The sequence below is a fragment of the Lynx canadensis genome, chromosome E3, assembly GCF_007474595.2.
Source record: "Lynx canadensis isolate LIC74 chromosome E3, mLynCan4.pri.v2, whole genome shotgun sequence".
In the NCBI taxonomy this organism is placed as follows: Eukaryota; Metazoa; Chordata; class Mammalia; order Carnivora; family Felidae; genus Lynx; species Lynx canadensis.
The window spans coordinates 32,111,867-32,138,943 of NC_044318.1; the positions used below are offsets into that span (position 1 = coordinate 32,111,867).

At 50.7% G+C, this 27,077-nt stretch overlaps 1 protein-coding gene across 1 annotated transcript; it reads left to right on the top strand.

The window, feature by feature from the left end:
• Positions 1-12,328: 12,328 nt before the first annotated feature.
• Positions 12,329-19,465, top strand: ZP3 (zona pellucida glycoprotein 3). The gene is made up of 8 exons (XM_030301258.1): positions 12,329-12,652; positions 14,502-14,620; positions 16,369-16,472; positions 16,549-16,726; positions 16,818-16,935; positions 18,556-18,647; positions 18,774-18,910; positions 19,231-19,465. Exons 1-8 carry the CDS (start codon positions 12,347-12,349, stop codon positions 19,449-19,451), a joined length of 1,275 nt encoding a protein of 424 aa, XP_030157118.1. The 5' UTR covers positions 12,329-12,346; the 3' UTR covers positions 19,452-19,465.
• The last annotated feature ends 7,612 nt before the right edge of the window (positions 19,466-27,077 follow it).

Sequence of the window (27,077 nt, forward strand, 5' to 3'; positions counted from 1 at the left end):
TGTCCAACGTCCGCTCAGGTCATGATCTCGCGGTTCATGAATTTGAGCCCCACATCAGGCTCACTGCTGTCAGCACAGAGCCCGCTTTGGATCTTCTGTCCTCTCTTTCATTCCCACTTGCACTATCTCAAAACTAAATACATGTTATATATATATATACACACACACATACATATATGTATGTGCGTGTATACATGTACATATATACATACATGTATATATACATACCTTTGTGTGTATATGTACATGTATACACGTACATATATATACATGCATGTACACACACACACACACACACACACACACATACAGATTCCTGCCCCCGCCACTTCTAACCCCAGAGATTCACAGGTAGGGCCTCCCAAAAGTGTATTTTAAAAAAAAATTTTTTTTAATGTTTATTTATTTTTTAGACAGAGAGAGACAGAGCATGAACGGGGGAGGGTCAGAGAGAGAGGGAGACACAGAATCTGAAGCAGGCTCCAGGCTCTGAGCTGTCAGCACAGAGCCCGACGCGGGGCTCGAACTCACGGACGGTGAGATCATGACCTGAGCCGAAGTCGGACGCTTAACTGACTGAGCCACCCAGGCGCCCCCCCAAAAGTGTATTTTTCAAAACTTCCTGAGGATCAAACAAGTTTGGGGACTAGGGGTGCAGACCAAGCTGTTTATCCTGCAGGTTGGGAAGATGAGGCCAAGAGAGGAAAAGGGAGACACAGCCCGGCGCCTCTCAGGACTTTGCTTCCTGGCTCTTGGGCCTGATCATGCTTTCCATTTCTCAGAGAAGGAAAACCTCTGAGGGGAGGTCTGCCATCACCCTGCTCCCAAGCCTGTATCCCCTCGTGGGTCTGCGCCCACCCCTCCTTTCCTCCTGCTGCTTCCTTTCTACCCTGGCCTGAGGAGATGTCCCCCGCTGTCCAAACCCCGTGTCTTTCTGCCTCGTCGAGGACCTCCCTCTCTCCATCTGTGCGTCTTCTCTTTCCCATATTCAGCTGCTCTTTCCCAACTGGATTCTTCACATTGGGCTTTTTTTTTTTTAATTTAAATCCAAGTTAGTTAACATATAATGTAATAATGATTTCAGGAGTAGAATTCAGTGATTCATCACTTACATACCACACCCAGTGCTCATCCCAACAAATGCCCTCCTTAGTGCCCACCACCCACTTAGCCCATCCCCCCTCCCAACACCCCTCCAGCAACTCTGTTTGTTCTCTGTATTTAAGAGTTTCTTCTGGTTTTCTTTTCTCTCTGTTTTTATCTTATTTTTCCTTCATTTCCCCTACGTTTATCTGTTTTGTTTCTTAAATTCTACATGAGTGAAATCATATATTTGTCTTTCTCTGACTTATTTCGCTTAGCATAATACACTCTAGTTCCATCCACATTGTTGCAAATGGTACCATTTCATTCTTTTTGATCACCAATATACAATATACCATTATATATATATATGTGTGTGTGTGTGTGTGTGTGTGTGTGTATACACATATATATGTACACACCAACATCTTCTTTATCCATTCATCTGTCGATGAACATTGGACTCTTTCCATTATTTGTTCATTATCGATAATGCTGCTATAAACATTGGGGTGCATGTGCCCCTTCGAATCCCATTTTTGTATCCTTTGGATAAATACGTAATAGAGCAATTGCTGGGTCACAGGGTAGCTCTATTTTTAATTTTTTGAGAAACCTCCACACTGTTTTCCAGAGCAGCTGCACCAGTTTGCATTCCTGGCAGCAGTGCAAAAGGGTTCCTCTTTCTCCGCATCCTTGCCAACATCTGTTGTTTCCTGAGTTGTTAATTTTAGCTATTCTGACAGGTGTGAGGTGGTGTCTCATTGTGGTTTTGATGTGTATTTCCCTGCTGATGAGTGATGTTGAACATCTCTTCATGTGTCTGTTGGCCATCTGGATGTCTTCTTTGGAAAAGTGTCTCTTCGTGTCTTTTGCCCATTTCTTCACTGGATTGTTTGTTTTTTTGGGTTCACATTGGGTTCACATTTTGGGTTGACATCTTTTCATGTGTCTGTTTGCCGTCTGGATGCCTTCCACCACAGCCCCTGCCGTTACGCTTTTATTTTGGTAGATACATCAGTCAGCTGCACGTCAAAATGCCATAGACCACGAGGCTTAAACCACAGAAATTTATTCTCTCACAGTTCTGGAGAGGCTAGAAGTCCAAGATCAAGGTTCTGGAAGGGTTTGGTCCCTAGTGAGGACCCTCCTCTCGGCTCACGAATGGCTGCCTTTTCTCTGTGTTCTCACATCGGGGTGGGGAGCACTCTCCGGTGTCTCTTCTTATAAGGACACTAATCCCATGGGATGAGGGCCCTACCCTTATGACCTAAAGTAATTTAAATTACCCCCTAAAGGTCCTATTTCCATAAATGGCCACATTTGGGGTCAGGGATTCAGCATGAATTTTGGAGGGATGCATTTAGTCCGTAACAGGCAACAAGAGGGGATAGAAAGGAGAAATGGAGGGCTTTTTCATGCTCCTTCCTTAAAGGCTATGACCATAAGCTTTCTCGTATCTCATGGCCAGAACTTCTCCTGACCACAGCCCAGCTAAGGATTCCATTACTGTGTAAGAAGGGAGAGCAGATATAGGGGACAAGCGAAGTTTCCACCACCGTCCTCTCACTCCATGGAAGGCAGCTACGCTCACCACTGTACTGTCAATGCACGTTGTCCTTGTATTACTTGATGTGTCAGCAGCATTTGATACTCTATCAGTTGACAGTGCTTTTGTCGGCAAGTAACAGAAAGCACAAATCAAAGTTGCTTGAGACTTTGTCTACTGAACAAGAAGTCCAGAGGTAGAGCCATTTCAGGATTGGTGAATTCATGGAGTGACATCATCAGGGACCCAGGTGCTACCCATCCATCTACATTGCCATCGTCCTCCTCTTGGCTGCCCTCTTGAGTCATGAGGCTGCCTTCCCTGGTGACTCAAGATGGCAGCCTCGGTTCTGAGTATCTCCTGCATATGACAATGTTGAGACCTAGAATATCTTTATCTGCATCCTATGTTTTTAGGTTTATTTGTTTATTTTGAGAGAGAGAGGGAGAGCAGAGGAGGGTGAGAGAGAGGGAGAGAGACAGGCAGAGAGAGAGAATCCCAAGCAGGTTCCACACTGTCAGTGAACTCATGAACCATGAGATCATGATCTGAGCCAAAATCAAGAGGCAGACACTTAACCGACTGAGCCACCCAGGCGCCCCTGTGTCCTCCTTTAAAAGCTGTGAGGTCTTTCCCAGAAAACCCCCAACAGATATCCCTTTGAGTCTCCTTGACCAGATTCGACTACTTGCCCATTGCAACATGACTGGCAAGTGGAGGGGAGCCCTAGGCCTAGTGTCTGGCCTACTGCTCTGTCCATACTCCCTCCAGGAGGCCTTGAACAAACTCAAGGTGTACAATACGTTGGTTTTAGTACAGTCACACAACTGTACAACCATCACCATAATCTAATTCCAGAACATTTTCATCACCCCCCAAAGGAGAAACCCTGTACCTATAAGCAGTCAATCCCAATTCTCTTTCCCTTCAACCCATAGCAACCACTGATTTATTTTCTGTCCCCATGGATTTGCCTATTCTGGATATTTCAGAGAAATGGAAGCTTACAATAGGTGGCCTTTTGTGTTGGCTTCTTTAACTTAGTGTAGTTTTTAAGGCTCATCCATGTTATAGCACGTATCAGTACTTTATTCTCTTTCTAAATTTTATGTACATATGTATTTAAATATTTATTTCCATATCATCATTTTTTCTTTCTTTTTAAAAAAAATTTTTTTAACGTTTATTCATTTTAGAGACACAGAGGGTGAGCAGGGGAGGGGCAGAGAGAGAGGTTCTAGGCTCTGAGCTGTCAGCACAGAGCCCGACGCAGGGCTCGAACTCATGAGCTGTGAGATAGTGACCTGAGCCACAGTCAGACGCTTAATGACTACGAGCCATCCAGGTGCCTCTCTTTCTTTCTTTTTTAAGTAGCTTTCATGCCCAGCATGGAGCCCAATGCGGGACCTGAACTCACAACCCTGAGATCAAGACCCAAGCTGAGACCAAGAGTCGGATGCTTAACTGACTGAGCCACCCAGGTGCCCCACATATCATCATTTTTTAAAAACGATGGAGTACATTTTTTTTAAGTTTATTTAATTTATTTTATTTTGAGAGAGCACAAGTTGAGGAGAGGCAGAGAGAGAGGCAGAGAGAGAGCAGAGAATCCCAAGAAGGCTCTGCACTGTAAGCGATGTGGGGCTCAAACTCACTAACCGTGAGATCATGACCTGAGCTGAAGTTGGACACTTAACCGACTGAGCCACCCAAGCGCCCCTGGATGGACTACATTTTATTTATCCAGTGAAGTCATTCTTTCTGTTCTTTTTCTTGCATCTGGCCGTCAGCATCCATTTCATCAGAAAGTCTTTTCAACCTTGCATTCAAAATATATCCAGAACCCAGCCCCTTCCTACCTCCTCCATGCCAACTCCAGTACCGCCATACATTTCTCAACGGGCTGATTTTGCCCAAAGGGGCATTTGGCAACTTTTATTTTTTTTAAGTGTTTATTTATTTATTTTGAGAAAGAGAGAGCACGGGCAAGTGAGCGGGGGGAAGGGCAGAGAGAGAGGGAGAGAGGGAACCCCAAGTAGGCTCTACCCTATCAGCACAGAGTCCAATGTGGGGCTCGATCTCACAAACCCTGAGATCGTGACATGAACCGAAATTAAGAGTCATGTGCTTAACTGACTGAGCCACCCAGGCACCCTGGCATTTGGCAAGTTCTAGAAACATTTTTGTTGTCACACTTGGGGAGGGTAGATTTGGGGTTGTCACAACTGGATAGATGCTACTTACGATGCATAGGACAGGCCTTCGCAACAAAGAATTATCTGGGCTAAAATGTCAATAGTGCTGAGCTCGAGAAATCACACGCAGATACACACCTCCCTCCTATCTCGCTTGAACTGTGGCAGTAGTAATATCCATCAGTATTAACCAAACCCCAGACTTCATGTGGTTACTTCCAGTTTTTTTTTTTTAATTTTTTTTTTTTCAAAGTTTATTTATTTTTGGGACAGAGAGAGACAGAGCATGAACGGGCGAGGGGCAGAGAGAGAGGGAGACACAGAATCAGAAACAGGCTCCAGGCTCCGAGCCATCAGCCCAGAGCCTGACGCGGGGCTCGAACTCACGGACCGCGAGATCGTGACCTGGCTGAAGTCGGACGCTTAACCGACTGCGCCACCCAGGCGCCCCATCCAGTTTTAACATTAATGTCTTTTTTTTTGTTGTTCCAGGATCCAATCCAGGACCTCACATTGCATTTGGCAAGTGTATTTTTTTTAAGCTTATTTATTTATTTTGAGGGTGAGAGAGCACAAGTGGGGGAGGGGCAGAGAGAGAGAAAGAGAGAATCCCAAGCAGGCTCCATACTGTCAGTGCAGAGTCCGATGTGGGGCTCCAACTCATGCACCATGAGATCATGACCTGAGCCAAAGTCGGACACTCAACCAACTGAGCCACCCAGGTCCCCCAGTAAGTGTATTTTTGAATGATTATATATGTATATAATATAACGTCTGGGAAAAATGTCTGGAAGGATCCACCACAAATTGGTAACAATGATTGTGGGTGGGAGGGAGTGGGTCCCATTTTTACTTTAGACTCTTCCCTTTCTTCCTTCCTTCCTTCCTTCCTTCCTTCCTTCCTTCCTTCCTTCCTTCCTTCCTTCCTTCCTTCCTTCCTTTAAATACTTATTTTTGTAAGGGAGAGAGAGAATGAGAGGGAGAATCCCAAGCAGGGTCCACCCTGTCAGCACAGAGCCCTACGCGGGGCTGGGTCCCACAAATTGCAAGATCATGACCTGAGGTGAAATCAAGAGTCAGATGCTTAACCAACTGAGCCACCCAGGCACCCCAGACATTTCTTTATTTTTTAAAGGTAATTTTTAATACCCTATAATAAAAAGCCAAAACATGGTACAAAATATCCATTTTCTTTCGCTGTAATCAAGGTCACCTATTGGCTCAAGTGGGCTGTAAATTTTATACATCATTTGACATTTAATAATGAAATAGTGGGGGTGGGGCACCTGGCTGGCTCCGTTGTGGAGCATGTGACTCTTTTCTCAGGGTTGTGAGTTCAAGCCCCATGTTGGGTGTAGAGATTACTTTAAAAAAATCTTTAATAATGAAATAGTGAAAAGTTCCCCCCCCCCACCAAAATTCCCCCTTCACTTCACCCCCTGCACAAAAAATGTGCCAAATTCCAGCCCATCAGGATCTCTCGAGTCTGACTAAAGTCTGGCTGCAGAATTAAGCAGTAGAATCAGCAGCATGCGGATATGTGTGTCTGGCAAATTCCAGCTGCCCCACAATTTATGACTGTTCTTATTCTCTATTACGTATCAGCTATTTTGTCTTCCCAGGGTGACAGGCAGAACGGAGAGTCCTATATTTTTTAAAAGACATTATTTTATTTTTTTAAGTAATCTCCACAGCCAACATGGGGCCTGAACCCGCAGCCCCGAGATCAAGAGTCACACACTCCACCTCCTGAGCCAGCCAGGGGCCCCAGGAAAGTCCTGTTTTTTAAGCACCTGCTGAATGTGTACTATAAACTAGTTGGGGAGATGGGCACATCAACCCTAACACTCATTCATATTGGAGTTGTTTATCTGAGCGCATCTCCCCCATATACACACTGGGTGTTATTAACTCTAAAGTATCAGAGAGACAGTAAGGTGTAGACAGAAGAACAGGAACTGGAGTCCAGTAGAGCTCGGATTGAATCTTGGTTTGGCCTTGACTGGCTGTGTGACCTTGGGCACAACTTCTCCGACTGCTTGTTTGCTCATCTGTAAAAATGGGGCCAGTAATGCTTCTGTAGATGGGTATGAGGATGAGGGCACTTAGTCTAGTCCCGGCGTATGGTGAGTCAGTGATAAACGGTAGATTATTGTAGTTATTTTTATCACTTATGCAAATGTCCTAAAAAGTCACTTTTCCTTTTTAAAAAAAATTTTTTAACATTCATTTATTTATTTTATTTTTTTTTCAACGTTTATTTATTTTTGGGACAGAGAGAGACAGAGCATGAACGGGGGAGGGGCAGAGAGAGAGGGAGACACAGAATCGGAAACAGGCTCCAGGCTCTGAGCCATCAGCCCAGAGCCCGACGCGGGGCTCGAACTCACGGACCGCGAGATCGTGACCTGGCTGAAGTCGGACGCTTAACCGACTGCGCCACCCAGGCGCCCCTAACATTCATTTATTATTGAGAGACAGAGAGAGACAGAGCATGAGGATGGGAGGGGCAGAGAGAAGAGGAGACACAGAATCCGAAGCAGGTTCCAGGCTCTGAGCTGGCTGACGGCTCAGAGCCCGATGCGGGGCTGGAACTCACAAACCGCGAGATCATGACTGGAGCCGAAGGCGGTCGCTCAACCGACTTAGCCACCCAGGCACTCCAAAAGTCACTTCTTTTAAATGGTGTGTGCTTTTTTCTTAGGAGAGGGCAGGGGAGGGGAGGGGAGAGTAGTGGGAGTCAGGTTAACAAATACCCCTCCATCTCACTCTGTCCTGAGAGGTTATAGTTCCTTCCACAGATTTTAAAGTTTTGTTCTTACACATTCAGCTCCTCCATTGATCTAGAATTCATTTTTATGTGTGAAGTCGAAATCCAGTTTTTTTCCCCATATGGATAATGACTGTCATAGCTCCTTTTATTAAGTTGTCCATCTGTCCCCTCTGTCATGTGTCATATTTCACATATGCAAGTGGCTGTTTCTGGGCTCACTCATCTATTCCACTGCTGTTGTTTTTCTGTCCTAACAGCACCCCATTTAAATTACCATGGTTCTAGAATATGTCTTCATAGCTGCAAAAGTGTGTCTTTCATATTATTCTTTTTCTTCAAAAGACTTGATTTCTTTCAGGGTGCCCTGGTGGCTCCATTGGTTGAGCGTCCGACTTCGGCTCAGGTCATGATCTCGCGGTCCATGAGTTCGAGCCCCGCATCGGGTTCTGTGCTGACAGCTCAGAGCCTGGAGCCTGCTTTGGATTCTGTCTCCTTCTCTCACTGCTCCTCCCCTGCTCGTGCTCTGTATCTCTCTCTCTCTCGAAATAAATAAAAACAGTTAAACATTTTTTTTAAAACGTCTTGATTTCTTTGGTCCTTAGCCCTTCCATATAAATTTTAGAATCAGTTTGTCAAGTTCTGTACACCATACACACACACACACACACACACACACATACCTGTTGGGATTTTGATAGAGATTATCGATTAACTTTCGGAGAATTGATATCTTTATGATAAATGTGTTTCCCATTCACAAATATGGAATATCTCTCAGTGCATTTTGATATTCTTTGATGACTTTCAATAAAGTTTCATAAAGTCATTCCTCAAAGATCTTGCACGATGGGGCGCCTGGGTGGCTCGGTCATTTAAGCGCCTGACTCTTGATTTCAGCTCAGGTCATGACGTCACAGGTTGTGAGTTGAAGCCCCACATTGGGCTCTGTGCTAACAGTGCAGAGCCTGCTTGGGATTCTCTCTCTCTCCCTCTCTCTCTGCCCCTCCCCCACTGGTGCACGTGTGCACGCACACACTCTCTCTCTCTCTCAAAATAAATTTTAAAAAAATTTCAAAAAAGATCTTGCACATTTTTTGTTGGTATGTTTTATGCCCAGTAACCTCATATTTTATTTCAGCAATTGCTTTTGAGAACTAGTTAAAAGCCTTCTTCTGAAATTGGATCCCATTGACTTCTCTTTCCCTTGAATCTGACCTAGAGAGGGTTTATTTTTCACTTTTCATCTTGAAATCCTGCTTACCCTTTACCCTGATTTAGCAAATATGAACATTTTGCTGCATACACTTCTCTGTATCCCTTTATTTTTGTATGTGTATATATGTACAAAGACGTGTATACACACATGCACATGCGTGTATACATGCACATATATGTATACACATACAAGTGTATGCACACACATACATATACATACATTTCCCCCAAAACCGGGCATCATCGCCTCACATCAGAAGGCACACGATGTCAGTTTATCCCACTAGTGGGACAATTTTTTTTCCCACTAATTGTTAGTTAACTTTGACAATGTGGCTAAAGTGGTGTCTGCCATATTTATTCACCATGAAGTAACCACTTACTCCTTTGTAATTAATACAGAATCTTAAGGGAAAAATTTTGAGACTGTGCAAAGCTTCCATCCACTGTTTTTTTTCCCCCCGTGTTGTTTTTATTGTGTCAAAATGTACATAAAATTTACCATTTGGGGACACCTGGCTGGCTCAGTCAGTGAGGCATGCAACTCTTGATCTCGGGGTTGTAAGTTCGAGCCCCACATTGGGTATAGAGTTTACTTAAAAATAAAATCTTTCTAGGGGCGCCTGGGTGGCTCAGTGGGTTGAGCGCTCGATCAACACACTCGATCAGAGAGCTCGATCTCATGAAACCCATGAGATTATGATATGAGCTGAAATCAAGAGTCACCTGACCCACCCAGGCGCCCCACTGATGGTCATTTCTAAACTATCATTCTTCTTATGATTGTTAGTTGGCATTCTATTGTAAGGAAGTTACTTCCCTTTTCTGGAAAAATTTTCCCATGTATGTGTATTTATGGATCATCAGAATCGGATGCTCATGGATTCTTACTTTATTCGATGTGGAGTCCCCAGTTTGGCCAGTGGGATTCCCCTCTCCCCACCATTCAATTTGGCTTGTATCCTTTTTGAAATTTATTTTTAAATGTTTATTTATTTTTGAGAGAGAGAGAGTGCGCGCATGCACGCACAAGTGGGGGAGGGGTGGAGACAGAGAAGGACAGAGGACGAAGCAGGCTCTGTGATGACAGCAGCAAACCTGATGTGGGGCTCGAACTCACAAACCTCAAGATCATGACCTGAGCCGAAGTTGGATGCTCAACCAACTGAGCCACCCAGGCACCTCCTTGTTTGTGTCCTTTTGACAGGTCCTCATCATTTTGTGAGTTTTTGCCATAACAGGATATTCCAGATTGACCTTGTACTTTGCTGGCTCTAGTCCTGCAATCAGCCAATCTTTTAAGGAGCCCTAGGTCCCCCTGTTAGAGAGGAATTGTATTTAGAAACCAGTATCTGGGGGTGCCTGGGTGGCTTAGTGAAGTGTCCAGTTTGTGAATCTGAGCCCTGTGTTGGGCTCCGTTCTGACATCATGGAGCCTGTTTGGGATTCTCTCTGCCCCTCCCCTGCTTGCTCATGCCTGCACTCTCTCTCTCAAAAGAAATAAACACTTTTTTTTTTCTTTTAAAGAAAAGAAACCAATATCTGGCCTCTACCATATTCTAAGGAAAAGGCTCTGGGCTGATGGCCTTGCCTTTGGTGAATTCTGGCCACCAGGTGGCAGCACTTCTCAGAAAAATGGGAAAGACCCAGAATCTGGACTGGCCACTCTCCCCGCTGGGAATGTTTTTGGTTCTCTTTCTGGAAAGGGAAAACACAACCTTACTACCACCTCATGTGCATACAGACACTCCTCCAGCCTCACCTATCCCTCCCTCTCCTCCCAATACATGCCTCACACCCTCACCAATTTCTTCATGTCTTATTTGTTTGTTTGTAAGCTCTAAGCCCAACGTGGGGGGGGCTCCAACCCATGACGCCAAAATCAAGAGTCACATGCTCCACTGAGGCAAGTGCCCTATGTCCTTCTATCCTGAAGCTTTCTAAAAGGGGTTAGCTCCAGGGCAGAGAGGGAGAGGGGACAGATCCCAGGCTTCAGGGAGGCCCTGATCTCTAGTCCCCAGCCCACCCCACCCTATTTCCAGCACAATCCACAAACACAGCTGTGGGCAACAAGCATGGAGAGGCCCCTCCCCCTGAGGGCTGCCACTCCTAAGACACAAGGTCTCCAACTAGCTGTTCCTTGGGGCCTCAGGCTACAGCTGGCTCCCTCCCTCTGGGACTGGGTAGGTAAGTTAAAAAGAAAACTACAGGCCCAAAATGGCATCACTTGTGTTAAGGTAAGACTTACACCTAACCTACCTGCAGTTTCAACCCCTCAGAAAGGTAACCTTTAACCAGCCAACATAGGAATTTCCTGCACTAGTTTGAGTACTAGGAACTTTACTGAAAGACCACCTTCCCTTCACCCTAGGAGGGCAACCTTGACTAAAACAATGAATTCTTTCATAATAATTTCCTTTATGTCACTCCCTCTTTATTTTTTTAAATTATATTTTCTTTAAAAAAAATATTTTTAATGTTTACTTCTTTTTTTGGGGGGGGGGGGAAGGGGCAGAGAGAGAGGGAGACACAGAATCTGAAGCAGGATCCAGGTTCTGAGCTGCCAGCTCAGAGCCCAACACAGGGCTCGAACCTAAAAACCGTGAGATCAAGACCTGAGCCGAAGTCGATGGCTCAACCGACTGAGCCACCCAGGCACCCCCTCCCTCTTTATTTTATTTTTAATTTTATTGGTTTTTGAGAGAGAGAGAGAGACAATTTTATTGGTTTTTGAGAGAGAGAGAGAGAGAGACAGAGCATGAGCCTCAGCACCTTCCATGGCCTCCCTTGCCCACACAGCAAAGTCTGGCATCTCAGCCAGACACTTTCATGTCTCCGCCCCACCCACTTCCCCAGCCCCCCCAACAGCCACTCTCACTCCCAGGGATCCGAGGCTCCGGCAACTCTGAGTTCCTAGGCTTTTCTCCCAAGCCTCCCCTGTGCCCTCTCTTCACCTCTGTTCACCCAGCTGCCTCTGCCGGAACGGACCTCCCCTTCTATCACCCATAAAATTGGGCAAGAGCCCCTAAAATTACCTGGTCTTTTTTTTTTTTTTCCTGGTCTCTTAATGATGCTTCCTGTTCTCTCACTTGGAATAAGCTCCCTGCCACGCCCTGATCAGTTCTCCCGACCCTTCCAGCCTTGAAGGCCTTTCTCCTGGTCTCCCCCATCGACCTGGGGCAGCTCTTAACTCCCTCGCAGGGCTGGCAACAGGGTAGACACGTGGGCGTAGGGGTGGGGCAAGACATGACTGAATAGGCTGCCAGCCCACGCTTCTCAGATTTAACTAGTATACAAATCACTTGGGAAGAGAGTAAAACACCAGATTCTGACTCGGTAGGTCTGGGGTGGGGCTGAGCGGCAGCAGTTCTAACAAGCTCCCAGGTGGTACTGATGTTTCTAGATGGGGGACTAGCCCACTGATTGGTTGGGGAAGGGAAGCAGGTGGGAGCCCAGGTGCAAGTGGCATCATCCGGGGTATAAGACCACTGGGTGGTGGCTGTAGTTACCAGTGGGAGTGAGCGTAGGCGCCATGGGGCTGAGCTACGGGCTTTTCATCTGCTTTCTGCTTTGGGGAGGCATGGGGCTGTGCTATCCCCCAACCACCACCGAGGATAAGACCCACCCCTCGTTGCCATCAAGCCCCTCTGTGGTGGTAGAGTGTCGGCATGCCTGGCTGGTGGTCAACGTCAGCAAAAACCTTTTTGGTACTGGGAGGCTTGTGAGGCCTGCAGACCTCACCCTGGGTCCGGAGAACTGTGAGCCCCTGATCTCTGGGGACTCAGATGATATGGTCAGGTTTGAAGTCGAGCTGCACAAGTGTGGCAACAGCGTGCAGGTGAGACTTGGCCTTCTGGGCGGCGCTGGGGAGGGTGGATGCTGAGTGGATGTCCGGTGAGAGGTGGGGCTGGGCCAGATCCCTTTCATTGGGGGCAGGCTGAGGCCTGAAGCTGGGCATTGGTGACACCGGGCTGGGGTGGTTGAAAGCTCTTGCCTCTAGTGGCTGGAATCAGGTGGGGGGTGGGGGGCAGTGGAGTCCAGAGGTGGCAGTGAACTTTGGTCCAGATAGGGCATCCCCCACTCTGATTTCTGAGGATTTGTGACCCCCTGGAGAGCATCCAGGAGAGATGTGACTGATTTGGGGGCTGTTCATGACCTGCAGGTGGCCCAGCATTTGCAGGAGCCCTAGGAACTTGTGGGGAAGAGGTAAAGCTCGAAGCAATCACAGGGGGGGAAAAAAAACCCTAATGTTGGCCTCCCTCATTCATGTTTAATGCCTCGAAGTCTCGAACTAAAAGAGGGAGGGGGCGAAGGGCATCATAATCCCCTCTGTGTTGAAGATTTAAAGGCACAAACGGGGCAGTCCCAAGTGGGGGATAGGGAAGCTTAATGCGGGAGTCGGGTACAAACAAGGGAAGAGCTGAGTAATTCAGGCTACAAGGAGGGGCTTCCAACAAAGCAGGGCTGGACTGGACACAGGATCCCTAGCTGGTCCACAATTTTCTGGACGGACTTCCTGGTACCCCACTGAGAGCCATCTTCTCTGTCCTCGGCCCCTGCTCCCGCCCACCAGGTCTCAGCTTGGCAAGGGTGGGTACAAGCTCAGCACCTGGAGCCCTCCTGGGACTCTGATCTTAGGTGCACCCCCCCACCCCCACCCCACCAGGGCTTGCCCCAAGGCCTTCTGGCACTTGCTTCCCTGGGGAGGAGGGAGAGAGCCCAGAGAACTGCGGGAGTTATTTGAGGAATTATTCTAGTTGAGTAACCCTCAATCTTTGAGCATTGGAATCACCTGGGGAGCATTTAAAAATTCTGATTCCCACCGCCTATGCTAAATCAGACCCCAGAAGTGGGAGCCAGACATCAGGATCTTTAAGGTCCCCAGGTGAGGCCGGTGAGCACAATCTGGCCACGCCTTTCTCCTGGGCAGGGTCTCCCAATCTTGCCGGACGATCACCTACGGCCGGGACCTGTGCTGTCTCCCAGGGCCATGATTGCTTTAACGCCCTGAAATTCTGAACTTCTGAACAAGGGGACCCACAAATTCTGCAGCTGGTCCATTTGGGGCCCTCACTAATAGCAAGCTAGGACTCTCCCCTGAAGATTGAGCGGTTAGGGGCCAGGCAGCCTCACTGTCCCCTTCTGGGTGGCCCACTGGAAGGTGCAGATTTCCCCAGTAGCACCTGCCTGGCTCTTGCCTCGGGCAATCCCTGAACAGTTTCCCCTTCTGTGAAATGGGTGTGAGAATAAGTCTGAAGAGGACGGGCAACTTGAGTGTCCACTGCTGTGGCAACAAGTTAAAGTTCCTGGTACTTTCTGGCTTCTTCCGGGGGGCTTTTTGGTCCCAGACCTCAGCACCCCCCGAAGGAAGCCGTGTGTGGGGATGGGGGTGGCAGCCTGAGGGGGAGCCCGTGCCCAACACCCCTGGTCACTGGGCACTGCTTAGTGCCAGAAATGGAACTGATCCAGACCCCCTACGGGGGGTGTCAGGAGTCAAAGCTGAAAAAACGGAGGTTCCAAGGTGGTACATGTTCAGGCTTTCCCATGGGTCAGCCGTAGGTGAACTTTGGGTCCAGGGCCTGTGGTCCCTCCATCCCCAGTGGGCTGCCCCTCCCTGTACCCTCACACGGGTTGGCAAACCTAGGGCAGGTGATGCCGGTAGGGTCAACCCCGCCCCCTCCCTGCAGGTGACCGAAGATGCCCTGGTGTATAGCACCTTCCTGCTCCACAACCCCCGCCCCGTGGGAAACCTGTCCATCCTGAGGACCAACCGCGCGGAAGTTCCCATCGAGTGCCGCTACCCCAGGTCAGTGTGGGTTGGGGCCTGTCGCGGCCCCTCAGCGAGCGCGTCGGCCTCCCGGCAGCATGACTGCGATAAGGCGGAGGTACTTAAGCCGTGGTCCCTGCTCCCTGTCCCAGCTGGGAGTGGGGAGCCCGTGGAGTCTCCTCTGAGCCTCCGGAATGCATCTGGGCCACAGCTGCGCCTCGGTGGAAGCTGCAGGGCTGCCCGGCCCAGGCCTTGGAGTTCAGAGAGCCTCTGAGTAAAGCGAGAAGTTCTAGGTTCCTGTGATCCCTGCTTGCCCTTTGCCCAAGTCTTCCCCCAGTACCCGAGTGCAGGTGGTGGGAGCCCCTCAAGCCTTAGCCCTAAGGATGTGCCTGTGAACTTGGGCACTGAGGCATGAGGAGAGGGCAACTAGGCTCATAACGACAAGGCCACGATGGAGAGTCCTATATGGCTGAGTCGAGTGCAGAGTGCATAGGCTTTAATCCTGCCCCTCCATCTGGGAGGAGGTCAGGAAGGTCCGTGCTGCTACCACAAGGGCAGGGGAGATGAGCCATGGCATAGGCCTGGGGAGGGGTCAAGGTAGAAGCTCCCAGAACAAGATCCTGGGACGGTACATAAAGGGGCAGGTGGAGGTGAGACCCTCTGGGCAGGGCCACACACTCACGCACACCAGGGAGGGCAGCGTGTCACTAATAGAGGCTGCAGCCCAGGGCCCCTTCAATAAGGGAAGGGGGACAGATAGGTTCTAAAGGCCCAACAGATCCAGAGAAGGTGCTCAGGCTGGCACCTTAGCAGGCACCCCCTGCCCCCCCAACTGCTGCTGCCACCGTGAACCTAACTGAATGGCAAGGATGGTCTCTGAACCCGGAAGGTCCTCTGGCCGCTGGTACAGGAGGCAGATGGAGTTGGGGAGACCAGCTGAGATGGGATGGAGGGAGTCCTGACCTGTGGCAGCAGGGGTGGAGGGGCGGGCTGGAGGGAGCTCAGCGCCTGACCGGGTAGGGTAGGGGAGACGGAGGAGCCAAGGGCAGGAAGGCTAGCTGCCCCCTCTCTCGCTAGAGAGGCCAAAGCCCTCCTCGGACCACAGCTGTCTTGCTCCAGAAGGTCTCTGCCTGGGACAGACCTGAGAATGTTGGCCTGCCTGGCCCCATGGGGGTGGGCAGTGCAGGGGGCCTGCCACAGACTGGGGTGCTCGGACTTCCAGATGCCCGAGGCCTGGTTCTCAGATGACCTAGCCTCTTCTGTGAGTCCCGGTGGGGTGACTCCCACTGCTTCCGAGGACCTTCCCGTCCTGGTCTAGGCTCAGACGGTCTCCGTGGCTTCTCAAGGACCGGAGGCCTAGCTGTATTTCTCTCTGAAGGACTGCACTGGATCTCAGCTCAAGAATGCTGAGGGGTGCAGGGAGGGAGGGCTGCCTCAGACCCAAAACCTGAGCCCCGATAAGCCCGGCTGGGTCTAAGGGCCAGACTCCTCACTCAGGTGTATCCCATTTTCGTGCCTCCGCCTGGGTCATGGCCGGAGGGCGGGGCCCACTCGCAGGTGTGGAGTTTGGGAGGGTCAAGGGGTAGGCTCAGACTTCAAGTGTCGGTTCAGCTGCCTTGGATTAGCTGCCTGGCTGGGCCACAGCTGAAGACTGGTGAGGCAGAAATGCGCGTGCGCGAGTGCACACACACACGCCTCCTCCTCCCCCACCACCCCCCACTGAAGACTCCCCTGAAGCCAGATGGGGTGAGCTCGGGACAGGTGTGGGCAACTGCTCTTCTCTGTAGGCATAGCAACGTGAGCAGCGAGGCCATCCTGCCCACCTGGGTGCCCTTCAGGACCACAATGCTCTCAGAGGAGAAGCTGGCTTTCTCTCTGCGCCTGATGGAGGGTGAGCACAGGGGGATGGCGGAGGTGGGCTGCAGGGAGAGCTCTGGCGGTCTCTCACCCCTGGCTGTGCCTTTCAGAGGACTGGGGCTCCGAGAAGCAGTCCCCCACTTTCCAGTTGGGAGACCTAGCCCACCTCCAGGCCGAAGTCCACACCGGCCGCCACATACCACTGCGACTGTTTGTGGACTACTGTGTGGCCACGCTGACACCAGACCAGAACGCCTCCCCTCATCACACCATCGTGGACTTCCACGGGTGAGGGCTGGGCCACCTCTGGGGGAGCCCTTGTAACATGACCTTTACCGCCTTAGCGCCTGACTCCGTTGTCTCCTCCTTCTCTTCAAAGCTGTCTCGTGGATGGTCTCTCTGATGCCTCTTCTGCCTTCAAAGCCCCCAGACCCAGGCCAGAGACTCTCCAGTTCACAGTAGACACCTTCCACTTTGCTAATGACCCCAGAAACATGGTAATAGCCTTTAAAAAAAAATCACTTTGGGGCACCTGGCTGGCTCAGTTGGTAAAGCATGCAACTCTGATCCCAGGGTTGGGAGTTTAAGCCCCACATTCTGAAGTTTGGAACAGCTGGTCAGGAAGTGATGAAAAATCCCTGTTACCGACTGACTATATTAACCCCCTGGAAAGGTCACCTAATACCATATATTTTCACTTAATTGGGGTGGGGGCCTGGCATTACTTCTTGAACATGGTTATGGAAACATTCATAGAATTTTACGGCGAATACCTACACACCTACCGTCTAGAGTTCTATTAGACTGGTAGGTGAATGTGAGTAAAGTACTATCTGGTTTTACTTGGAAATCCTCAAAAGCTACTTAAGCTCCTTAGAGGACTCTAAGCAGCTGGGTTTGCAAGCCACTGAACCCGAGGCTCCTATGGCTGGTGGGGGGGGCATTAAGGGGTGAGCACAGTGAATTTGTAGAAGATGATACTGAAGCTACCTGCCCCCACCCCCCGCAGTTCTGTTGAACAGGAAGTTTGATACAGACTGGCAGGTAGCAGGACGGGTATGAATTGAAGACCTGTCCTATTGGTGACATGTCCTAAAGCTGATGGTAGGTCCTGGGGTGGGGGATAAAGGAGAGCAGACTGAGAAAGGGTCCTGGTCCCCAGATCAGTGACCTTGTAGGTCCTAGGGTAGAGGAGCCCAGTTGGGGTTGGGAATGCCGTTAACCTCAGAGGTGGTCTGGTGGAGGGGAGGGGGAGAAGTTTTCATATGGGGGGTGGTTCTCAGCGCAGGAGCCACCAGAGCTGGGATCTGTATCTTGTGGGGGGAGGAGGCAGGGCGGGTGCCAGATGACAATGCTGAAGAATGAAAGGTAGCCTGAGTTCTGGGAGCGTTCCCCTCAACGGTAGATAAGATGGTTTGGCCGCCTGTGGCCACGGCAGGGGCGGTGGGGGGGGCGGGTGTAAACCCTTATTTACGAGGATCAGGGAACCATTCTTCTGTCACGGGCCCCAGTTAACATCAAAAAAATGTCCTGGGAGGGAGCTGAGGATAAAAGCAGTACTTCTCTGAAATAAGGATTCTAAGGGACTCTGAAGCCCTTCTCTGCTGGGGCAGATACAAGGCCAGTGGCCAGAAGTGCCTCCCGGCTCGTTGGAGTTTCTGGAGTGGCTTCCTTGCTGGTGTGCTCAGCCACTAGGTGGTGGCCAAGGCTGTGGCTTTGCGAAAGGCTTCAGAGAGAAGGTGGTAGAACTTCTATGCCCTTGTGGGGTTGGCAGGGGGTGTGAAGTGCACTACCTAGAGTATGAAAGGGACCTCTGCCTGGAGATCCCTCTGCCAAATGGGCCAGGGCTGACCTGAGCCCCAGTTTTGTCAAAATTTCCCCTGCCCCAGGTGGCAGGGTAAGCCATCGGACAGGGTTGGGGAAAGACGGCAGGGAATAAAGCTGGTGGGTTTTAGTCCTAGGGTCTGGTCTGCCACTCCCTCCAAAATCTTGGGCAAGTTCACCTCTGACCTTCCATCTGTGAAATGGAACTGAGGGTTAAGAGTTAAAGAATTGGCTTCCTGAAGTCGCTGGTAGAGCCTAGACCTCCACCCTGTAACTGCTGCTCTTACTTCTAGATCTATATCACCTGCCATCTGAAAGTCACTCCAGCTAGCCGAGTCCCGGACCAGCTAAACAAAGCCTGTTCCTTCATCAAGTCTTCTAACAGGTGAGGCAACAGGTTAGACGTGGCTGGGGTAGAAAGCCTGCCCGGCTTCCCTGGTGTGTAGGTCATCAGCAAGCTGCTTCCTGCTGGCAACCTAGCCGTCCGATCTTTTTGTCTTCCTCTGCTCAGGTGGTTCCCAGTAGAAGGCCCTGCTGACATCTGTAACTGTTGTAACAAAGGTAGCTGTGGCCTTCCGGGCCGCTCCTGGAGGCTGTCCCACCTAGACAGACCGCGGCACAAGATGGCTTCCCGAAATCGCAGGCATGGTATGGCTTAGGACTGCTGCGGGGCTACGGCTCTCCCCTCAGTATAGGGTAACTGCCTTACTGCAGAGGGACATTCCTCCTCCGTCCCCCACTCAAGGCTGCTCACCTCTGGGGCAATGCTGTTAGTGGCCTTCCTAACATAGAAGCCTTGGGGTTAATAGGGGGCTCTAAACCCCCACACCAGTGTCAGCCGGGGGGTTCTGAGTAGGGCATAATGACAATTGTGGGGTGATAATGCAGCTGTTAGAATAAAACCTAGTTCAGTCTACTGGAACAGAGCAAAACCCTTTATCTGACCCCAGGTGTCCTGTATCTTTCAGTGACCGAAGAAGCGGATATCACCGTGGGGCCTCTGATCTTCCTGGGAAAGGCTGCCGATCGTGGTGTGGAGGGGTCGACCTCGCCTCACACCTCTGTGATGGTGGGCATAGGCCTGGCCACGGTGTTGTCCCTGACTCTGGCTACCATTGTCCTGGGTCTCGCCAGGAGGCATCACACTGCTTCCCGCCCTATGATCTGCCCTGTGTCTGCTTCCCAATAAAAGAAAAAAAAGGGCTTTTTGGGTATGGCACAGTGATGTCAGATAGGGGTGAGCGGGGGGGGGGGGGGGGGGGGGGGCGCGACGGTACAACAGTGTCATGGGCTCAAAGGAGCCCAACCCAACAAGGGTTGTTATAGTGTGGGGGTGATCTACCAGTGGAGAGGGCGGATTGATTTGTGAGGGCAAGCCTGCATTTTCCTGGCTTTGGGCAACGTGGCCTTGCTGGGGTGGGAGTTGGGGTGGGGGGTAGGGGCTCATCTTGCCTGGTGACAGTAATCTCATGCCTCCCAGGAGGCCAGGGTGTAAGCTGTTGGAGGCCAGGCCTCCTCCTGGGCTAGCAAAGGGTTTGTGTCTCTGGACCCCATGCATCTGAATTGGGTGTGGGGGCAGGCAGGAAAGGACTGAGTCTTCTAGGGGCAGCAGGCTAGAGGCCCAGAGGCCAGAGGTGAGTAGGTCCAGGGCAGTGGTCTGGACAGTGGTCCCCTTGGGCCTGAAGCTGCTGTAAAGAATGTCGTGTGTGTGTGTGTGTGTGTGTGTGAGAGAGAGGGGGAGGGGGAGGGAGGGAGGGGGAGCTCTGGACAGGTCCCTGGCTTGGGGGTGGGCACCTCAGGAGGGCTGGGACTGCCTGAAGCTTCTTGCCACTGATGGGAGCTGTCTTGCTGCCTCTCTTGCTCCCAGGTAGAACTGCCCTCCTCTCCCAGGCCCTGGGAGTGTCCAGGAGGGAATGTGGCCCCTTGTCTGAGAGCTGTGGCTCTTGGCTGGTTCCATTCCTCACCCCCCCCCCACCCGCCCCATTCCGCCCCCCATCAGGCCTGGCTCGTTTTCCTGAGTGAAAATCACCTTCACCAGGACTCCCCACCTTGCCAGTTACCTGCTGTGAGCCTGAGGGTCCTCGTGGGCAAAATGGAGCTGGTACCTGTTGGGCAGGCCTGTTGGACATAAATTGATTGGAAGCGAAAGGAGCTGTGTGTCTCTGCAGCCTGGGGCCTGGCTGGGGGCAGGGGCTCAAGTGTGTTGATAGAAGCATAGAGGCAGTTGGCTAAAGTCTTGGGATTCTGGGTCTACTGAGAACAGGAAGCCCCTTGACCTTGGCTCTTTCCCCTCTAAGTGTGGCCTGTGAACACTATTAGCATCACCTGGGGATTTGCGGAAAGGCCAAGTTTTGGGTCCCATGCCAGACCGAATCTGCATTTTAAAATCTCCAGGTGATTCAAGTGCACAGGGCCGGGGGTTTGCATCCCGAAAGAATCCTTCTTCCCCCCCCCCCCCCCCAGCAGGTCAGAGTGGGCTGTGTGAGGAAGTAAAAGGCTGGAGGTAAGAGGGGTGGGCCTCCTGGAGCTGGTGACCCTGGAGCAAATCCTTCAAGAGTGGGCAGGCCCTAGCTGGACAAAATGGGATGTGGGTGTGGAGGGAAGAGAGAAAGGGAGAACACTTCTCCCTGGCAGAAGGGAGGGCTTTGATGGTCTATGAGCCGTGGAGTAGAGAGGGAGGCCTCCTAGGGCCGCCAACAATGAAAAGGAGCCACTGCATGGAAGGTCATGTCAGGAAGACCCATAGGGACAGAGACTGGCCTGGAGGCAGAGAAAGGACCAGCCCGGCTCCCCACCACTGCTGCCTTGGCAGGCCACTTCATCTGTAACACGCACCGTGAGCGGAGGGGCATCCGGGCTCAGGCAGCAGGACTTGGGCCAGAGGGCCTGTGTCCCGTCCCACGCAGCTTGACTCCTCACTGAGCATGTTTCCTCCTCCTCGGCATCGACCCCTTTCAGGAGGTTTGAGTTCTCAACTTCAGCATTCCTGGGAGGGGTAATGTGTTACTTGGGGCCCAGTACAGGGGTTCAGAACAAGCTCCCCCGCCCTGCAAAGTGTGCTGCTTTGCCTGTAGCTCACGATCACCTCTGCCCATCAAGACCCAACAGTTCAAGAGAAATTTTTGCCCCCTTAACTACCTAGAAGAATTGAAGTTGGGCGTCTTTCCCACAATGGGGTTCTTACCAGAGCTAAATCTTCCCTAAGTGATTCATCTGTGGGGAGGGGTGAGGGGGTGGGGGTGGGGAGGCGCACACATTCACTCTTCCTGGTCTGTGAATCGCCTTCTGTGCCTTTGAAGCCCCAGGCTCTCATCCCTTTTGGTTCAGGAGGGCATATGTACTTCCTTTTAACTTTGGGAACCCCATATTTGTGAGAGATTCGCACAAGCAAAATTAAACCTGCTGTTCTGTTAATCTGTTTCCTGTCAACTTTTAGCCTAACCAACGTGAGTTCGCTCCTCAGAGAGCCAAGGAGATCATAGAGAATGGCTTCCAAAGCAGTGACTCCCCGAGAGAGACGGCGAATGGGTCCCTTCTGTTTAGGGTTAGGATGGCTATTTAGACAGGGAGGCCTAGGTAGAGGTGGGCGTGATGCATGTGCCTTAAGGAAACATGCCTGTAGAGACCTTGTATGTTATGTAAATAAGGCTGAGGCTCCTCCCTGGGGGAGGGTTTTAGTATTCTAATGAGGTAAACTTAAAGGTGGGTCATTCCAGAGGCCACTCTGTGGTCCATCTGCCCCAGTGCAAGTCAAGTTTAGCTCAAAACGTCTGGGTGGTCTGGGAGGCCTTGTCAGAGCCTTCGCCATCCCGAGGGGTGGTTTCGGATTTCATTTGCCTGAGTTTAGAGATAAGCTGGAAAGAAGAGTTTAGGGGAAGATGTAAGACAAAGGTTAATGGGTACAAGCAGGTAGGCAGCAACTGTCGAGTCTTGAGGTCTAGCTGGTGATCAACTTAATTCTTAGACCGGCCAGAAAAACCTGTGGAAGACGAGGCTTTTCCCTCCCCAACACCAGCAGGTGTTCAGACAGAACCACACTCTGAGCTCCAGCTGCTTCCACAACCCCCGGGGGGACTGTCCATCCGCTACTTGCCCTCCTGTTTCTGGGGCTTGCAACATCCTGGGAAGTCCTCTCCAACTTCCGCTGTCCTTGGGAACAGGAAGTGGTTGTAGCTGGTGTGAGGAGGAAGTGTGAGGAGCAGGTCAGCTCCAGCCAGTTCCAGATGGGCCTCATCTCTCCGGGTGCCACCGAGAGGCAGCCTCCAGCACTGAGGTCTGAGGGCTCTGCCTCCAGTCTCCACTGGAGGCTAGAGCGGGGAAAGGGAGGGAGGTGGCCGGCAGCTGAGGGTCTGGATTTCCATTGCCTACGGCCACCTGTTTCCCTGGTGTTTGGGGCAGCTGCCTATCACATCCCGTGAAACTCTCAGTGGACCGACACTCCGTGGGTTTAAAACTTTGCCTTTGTGCTTCCTGGTGGCCAGGGGAAAAAAGGACAATGCGGAGAAAGGGGGGAGCCGGGGAGTAAAATCATGTTTGTACAAATACAAAATGAAAATATGTCCAAGGTCTTTTAAGATTATTTTGAGAGCGAGCTCTCGTGTGTGCGAGCGGGGGAGGGGCAGAGAGAGAGAGAGAGAGAGAGAGAGAGGGAGAGAGGGAGAGCGAGAAAATCCCAAGCAGGCTCCCTCCACATGGTCAGCACAGAGCCCAATGCGGGCTGGAACCCACAAACTATGAGATCGCCCCCCGGGCGCCCCAAAGGTCTTGTTTTAACTCCTTCCTTGAGGGGAACTGCCAGAGGCGAAATGGGTTCAAAGGAGAATCCGAAGATTTGCATAAAGTAATCAGGAATGCAGAAATGAATTTGTTGATAGACGCAAGTTTGGCTTCCTACAAAGGGCAGAAATCAATTGCATCTCCCCAGACAAGACTTATTTGCAATAATTTGCACTACTGATTTTCCACAATATACAGAATTGCAAAATATCTTCCGTCAAAGACCAGGAAAGGCAGACTTTTACAGAGTCAGAGTATCTGGAAGGGTGCGAGAGGACATTCCGTAATCTCTTTGTTCATGTCTGTATCTGAGACTCACGCTTTTTCCTGACGGATGTTAGATTTATCACGTATTTTTAGCAATCAATTCTAAGCAGCAACCAGGGACTATTGGAAGTTTTCCGGGGGAGGTTGGCTACCACCAGAAAGACAACTTTGTCTCTCGGGGGCGCCTCTTGCCCTCAGCCTTTAGGCTAAAAGGCCTGCTTAGTCCACGCACAACTAACACCTCTCTTCTATGGATCTCAAACCAGGATGCCAGAGTACTAACTTACAATGAGTAAGTAACTTACAATGGGGTGGAGGGCATAGATCCAGTGAGATTGCCTGGTGTGAAAGCAAACTTCTCGGATGAGTTAACTGTGAGTACACATCAATTATTTCAGACTCGCAGCAAAGGAACCAGCAAAAAGGACAAGCCAGTTCAAAACGTGTTCCAAGGAGCTGGGACTTCCATAAGATGATGAACGCTTTTAGGGGCTTCGTCCTGGGGCTGCAGAGCCATCACGCTTTTGTTGGCCGTGTAGGTCACACCTGGGTCCTGAGTGGGCACTGTCGCCCAGAGATGCCAGGTGCTGTCTATTAATCAGAAATAATGAGCCAGGCTGCTGTGGCTTCTAATCAGACGGTCCCTCCAGAGCGTCAGATGGAGGCCAATTAGCCGAGTGGCACCAAGCAACAAAATTCTGCCTTTCCAAGCAAAACCTCAGAAAGTGCTTGAGTCCCTGAGCGGTGATGCTGGGCCCCGATGTCATGGATCTTTTCTTGCTCCCGAGTGAGCTGGGGCTGTTCCAGGATCGGAACCTTCGGAAGCAGTAAATCCTGGCACCTGGAATGGAGTCTAAGAACTTTTGGGGGAAAAAAAAAAAAGAGTTTCCTTGGCCACCATCACGCCCCATTCCGTGGCCAACAGCCACATTCTTTCTTGGGCCAAGCCATTCATTCTTAGTTGCTAGGGAGCCTTCGGAAGCCTGCGAGCAAGCTCCATTTGAGATGTTAAAACACACACACAAAGCTCCCCTTCGGGGCAGATGATTTTTGTGAGGACAAAGAGCCCATGCCAGGAATATTTCCGTCCCCTTTCACCCCTATGTGCCCTTTGTGCCAGGCATACCTAACCTGCCCTACTGTGTGTGTGGAGGGGGAGGGAGGCGTGTTCACATTTTCCAAACCAAAACCACAAATAGGTGCATGTTCCGTATGCTGTGAAAGTTTCTTTTTTGCTTAACCCTTGGCCTTAGACCTTGGCCATTGTTCCCTTAGTACCTGTGCATCTTCCTCATTCTTCTTAACTAGTGTTCCAAGGTCATTTAACCCGCCCTCTCCTAGTTGCTGCGGATCCTTTGCTACTATATTGGTTTCAAGTTCAGTTTGCAAGTGGCCGATCCCAGGCCCCTCATTTCCAGCTTCCTGAGGGCCATCCTGCTGCAGTCTCAGAACACAGCACACTCGCTCTGTCCTGCCTAAAAATTAAAAGTCCGTGCCCCCGCACATGCTCCCTCTTGCTGCTGCCCTATTTTGCTGCTTTTTCACTACCAGAACTCTCTATTTTCCCCAAATAAAAATAGTCTTTCTTTTCAGGTTACAAAAAAGGAAACCATTCATTGGGACACACTCAAATGGGGCAAGAAAAGTACAAAGAAAGTGAAAATCACCTGCTATCCTGCCTCTCAGACTTTACCGTGTTGTCTAGCGTCCTTCCAGGCACACACAGCCAAGGGCAACCTTATGTAAGTAGCCTCATTCCACACGTGTGGGTTTATCCTCCCCCCGCCCCCCGCCCCCATGCGTGGAACACAAAGACTGCTTTTGGAACCTTCCCAACCTTCCCAAGCACACACACCTGTGTGCATCTCTGTGCTCAGGCCTCTGCTTCTCAACGGAAACCACGAGGGACACACCAGTGGCCTCTGTGTAGTTAAACTGGAAGTTTGGGGCGTTTCCTGGAGCCAGCAAGGTGAGAGAGCCCAGAGCTGGGAGACAGGAGCCCTCGGTTCTGGTATAGTCTTGCCTCCCAGCCGGCCACCTTGTTGGGCCTCTCAGAAGCATCTGTCACCACTGAGTACCACCTCCATGGGACACTCCCCTTGATTCTCTGATTCACCAGGCTCGCCCCAGTCCAGCCTCCCTTCAGACACTTCTATGTTTCATCTGTCCTTCAAAGGTCAGTGTTCCTTAGCCTCGGACTAACCTTGCTTATCTTCCGAGGTCTTTCCACGTGATCTCAGTCTCCTTGCCGGAGACTCCCCAGCCCTTGCCTCTACCCAGGCGGCTCCAGAACCTCCCACCTGGCTGTTCTTGCCGGTCTCCCTACCTCCCCCTCACCTTGTTGACCGGACACCCCCCGCCACATTTCTAGTGTCCTCTACCTCATGGAAAGCCACCCCACGCACCCAGCCTTCCAGGTTGTGTCCTCTGTGAAGCTCCTCTACCCTGGCTTTCCCTCTGGTTCCCATACTGGTCCCCAACCTGGGCAGCCCCATCAAGCCTTCCTCAGCGCTCTGGCTCCTCCTGCTCTCTGAGTTGAGATGTCTTCCCCTCTCCAGAGCCTAGGTTCCAGAACCTTTCCAGCCCGGCCTGCCACCACAGTTCTGTTTGAGCCTGTAGGTGTGTGTGCAGTGGGACTTTTGGACAATATCAGGCCAGCATTTCACTGAGGAAAAAGGAAGCACTTAAGAAAATATCTTTTGAGTGTTGAAAGGCTTTTCTAATGCTTCAGACCGTTTCACCTTGTACCACCCTCCCACCAGCGAGGCCACTCATATAGGGGTGCTCAATCTGGAGTTAGACGCCACCTTGATTTTAAGACCAGCTCTGCCAGTTGCTGGCTGTGTGACCTTAGACACATCACTTAAGCTGTGTCTCAGTGACCCCATCTTTAAAATGGGGATAATGAGGGGGCATCTGGCTGGCTCACTTGGTAGAGCATGCGACTCTTGATCTCAGGGTTGTGAGTTCAAGCCCCACCCCTTCCATGGCATGGAGCCCACTTAAAAAATAAATAACATGGGGAGAGTGATAATACCTACCTCATTGAGGGGCTTTAATGAAGTGATGCATGCCAAATGTTTGGCACATACTAAGCGCTTTAGAAATGTTTGGTGTAGGGGTGTCTGGGTGGCTCAGCCAGTTGAGCGTCTGACTTCAGCTCAGGTCATGATCTCACCATTCATGGGTTCAAGCCTCACATTGGGCTCTGTGCTGACAGCTGAGAGCCTGGATCCTGCTTTGGATTCTGTGTCTCCTTTTCTCTCTGCCCCTTCCCCTGCTTGCATTGTGTCTCTCTCGCTTTCAAAAATAAATAAACAGTAAACAAATTTTTTAAAAAAGAAATGTTTGGTGTAGATGGTTATGGCTGAGAAAACTGATTCTGAAAGAAGAGGGGAAATGTTCGCATCCTAATCTGTAGCCACTGCAGTCACATAGTATAAATCACAACTAGAAAGTTACCCTTCAGTTCTAGAAAGAGGGCTAGCTCTGGGTGTAATTGGGAGAACCTGACTTTGGTGTGTCCCCAAACTCAAGGCCTGTGTCCTGTAAGTCAGGTCCTGGGTCATAAAGAGTCCTGGCCTAGGGTACCAGAAGTGGGGCCACAGGCACTCCTTCCCCTCCTCTCTGGGCCTCAGCTTCCTCTTCTATAAAATGAAGTTTTGAGGGGCACCTGGGTGGCTCAGTCGGTTGAGCGTCCGACTTCGGTTCAGGTCATGATCTCACGGTTTGTGAGTTCTAGCCCCGCATCGGGCTCTGTGCTGACAGCTCG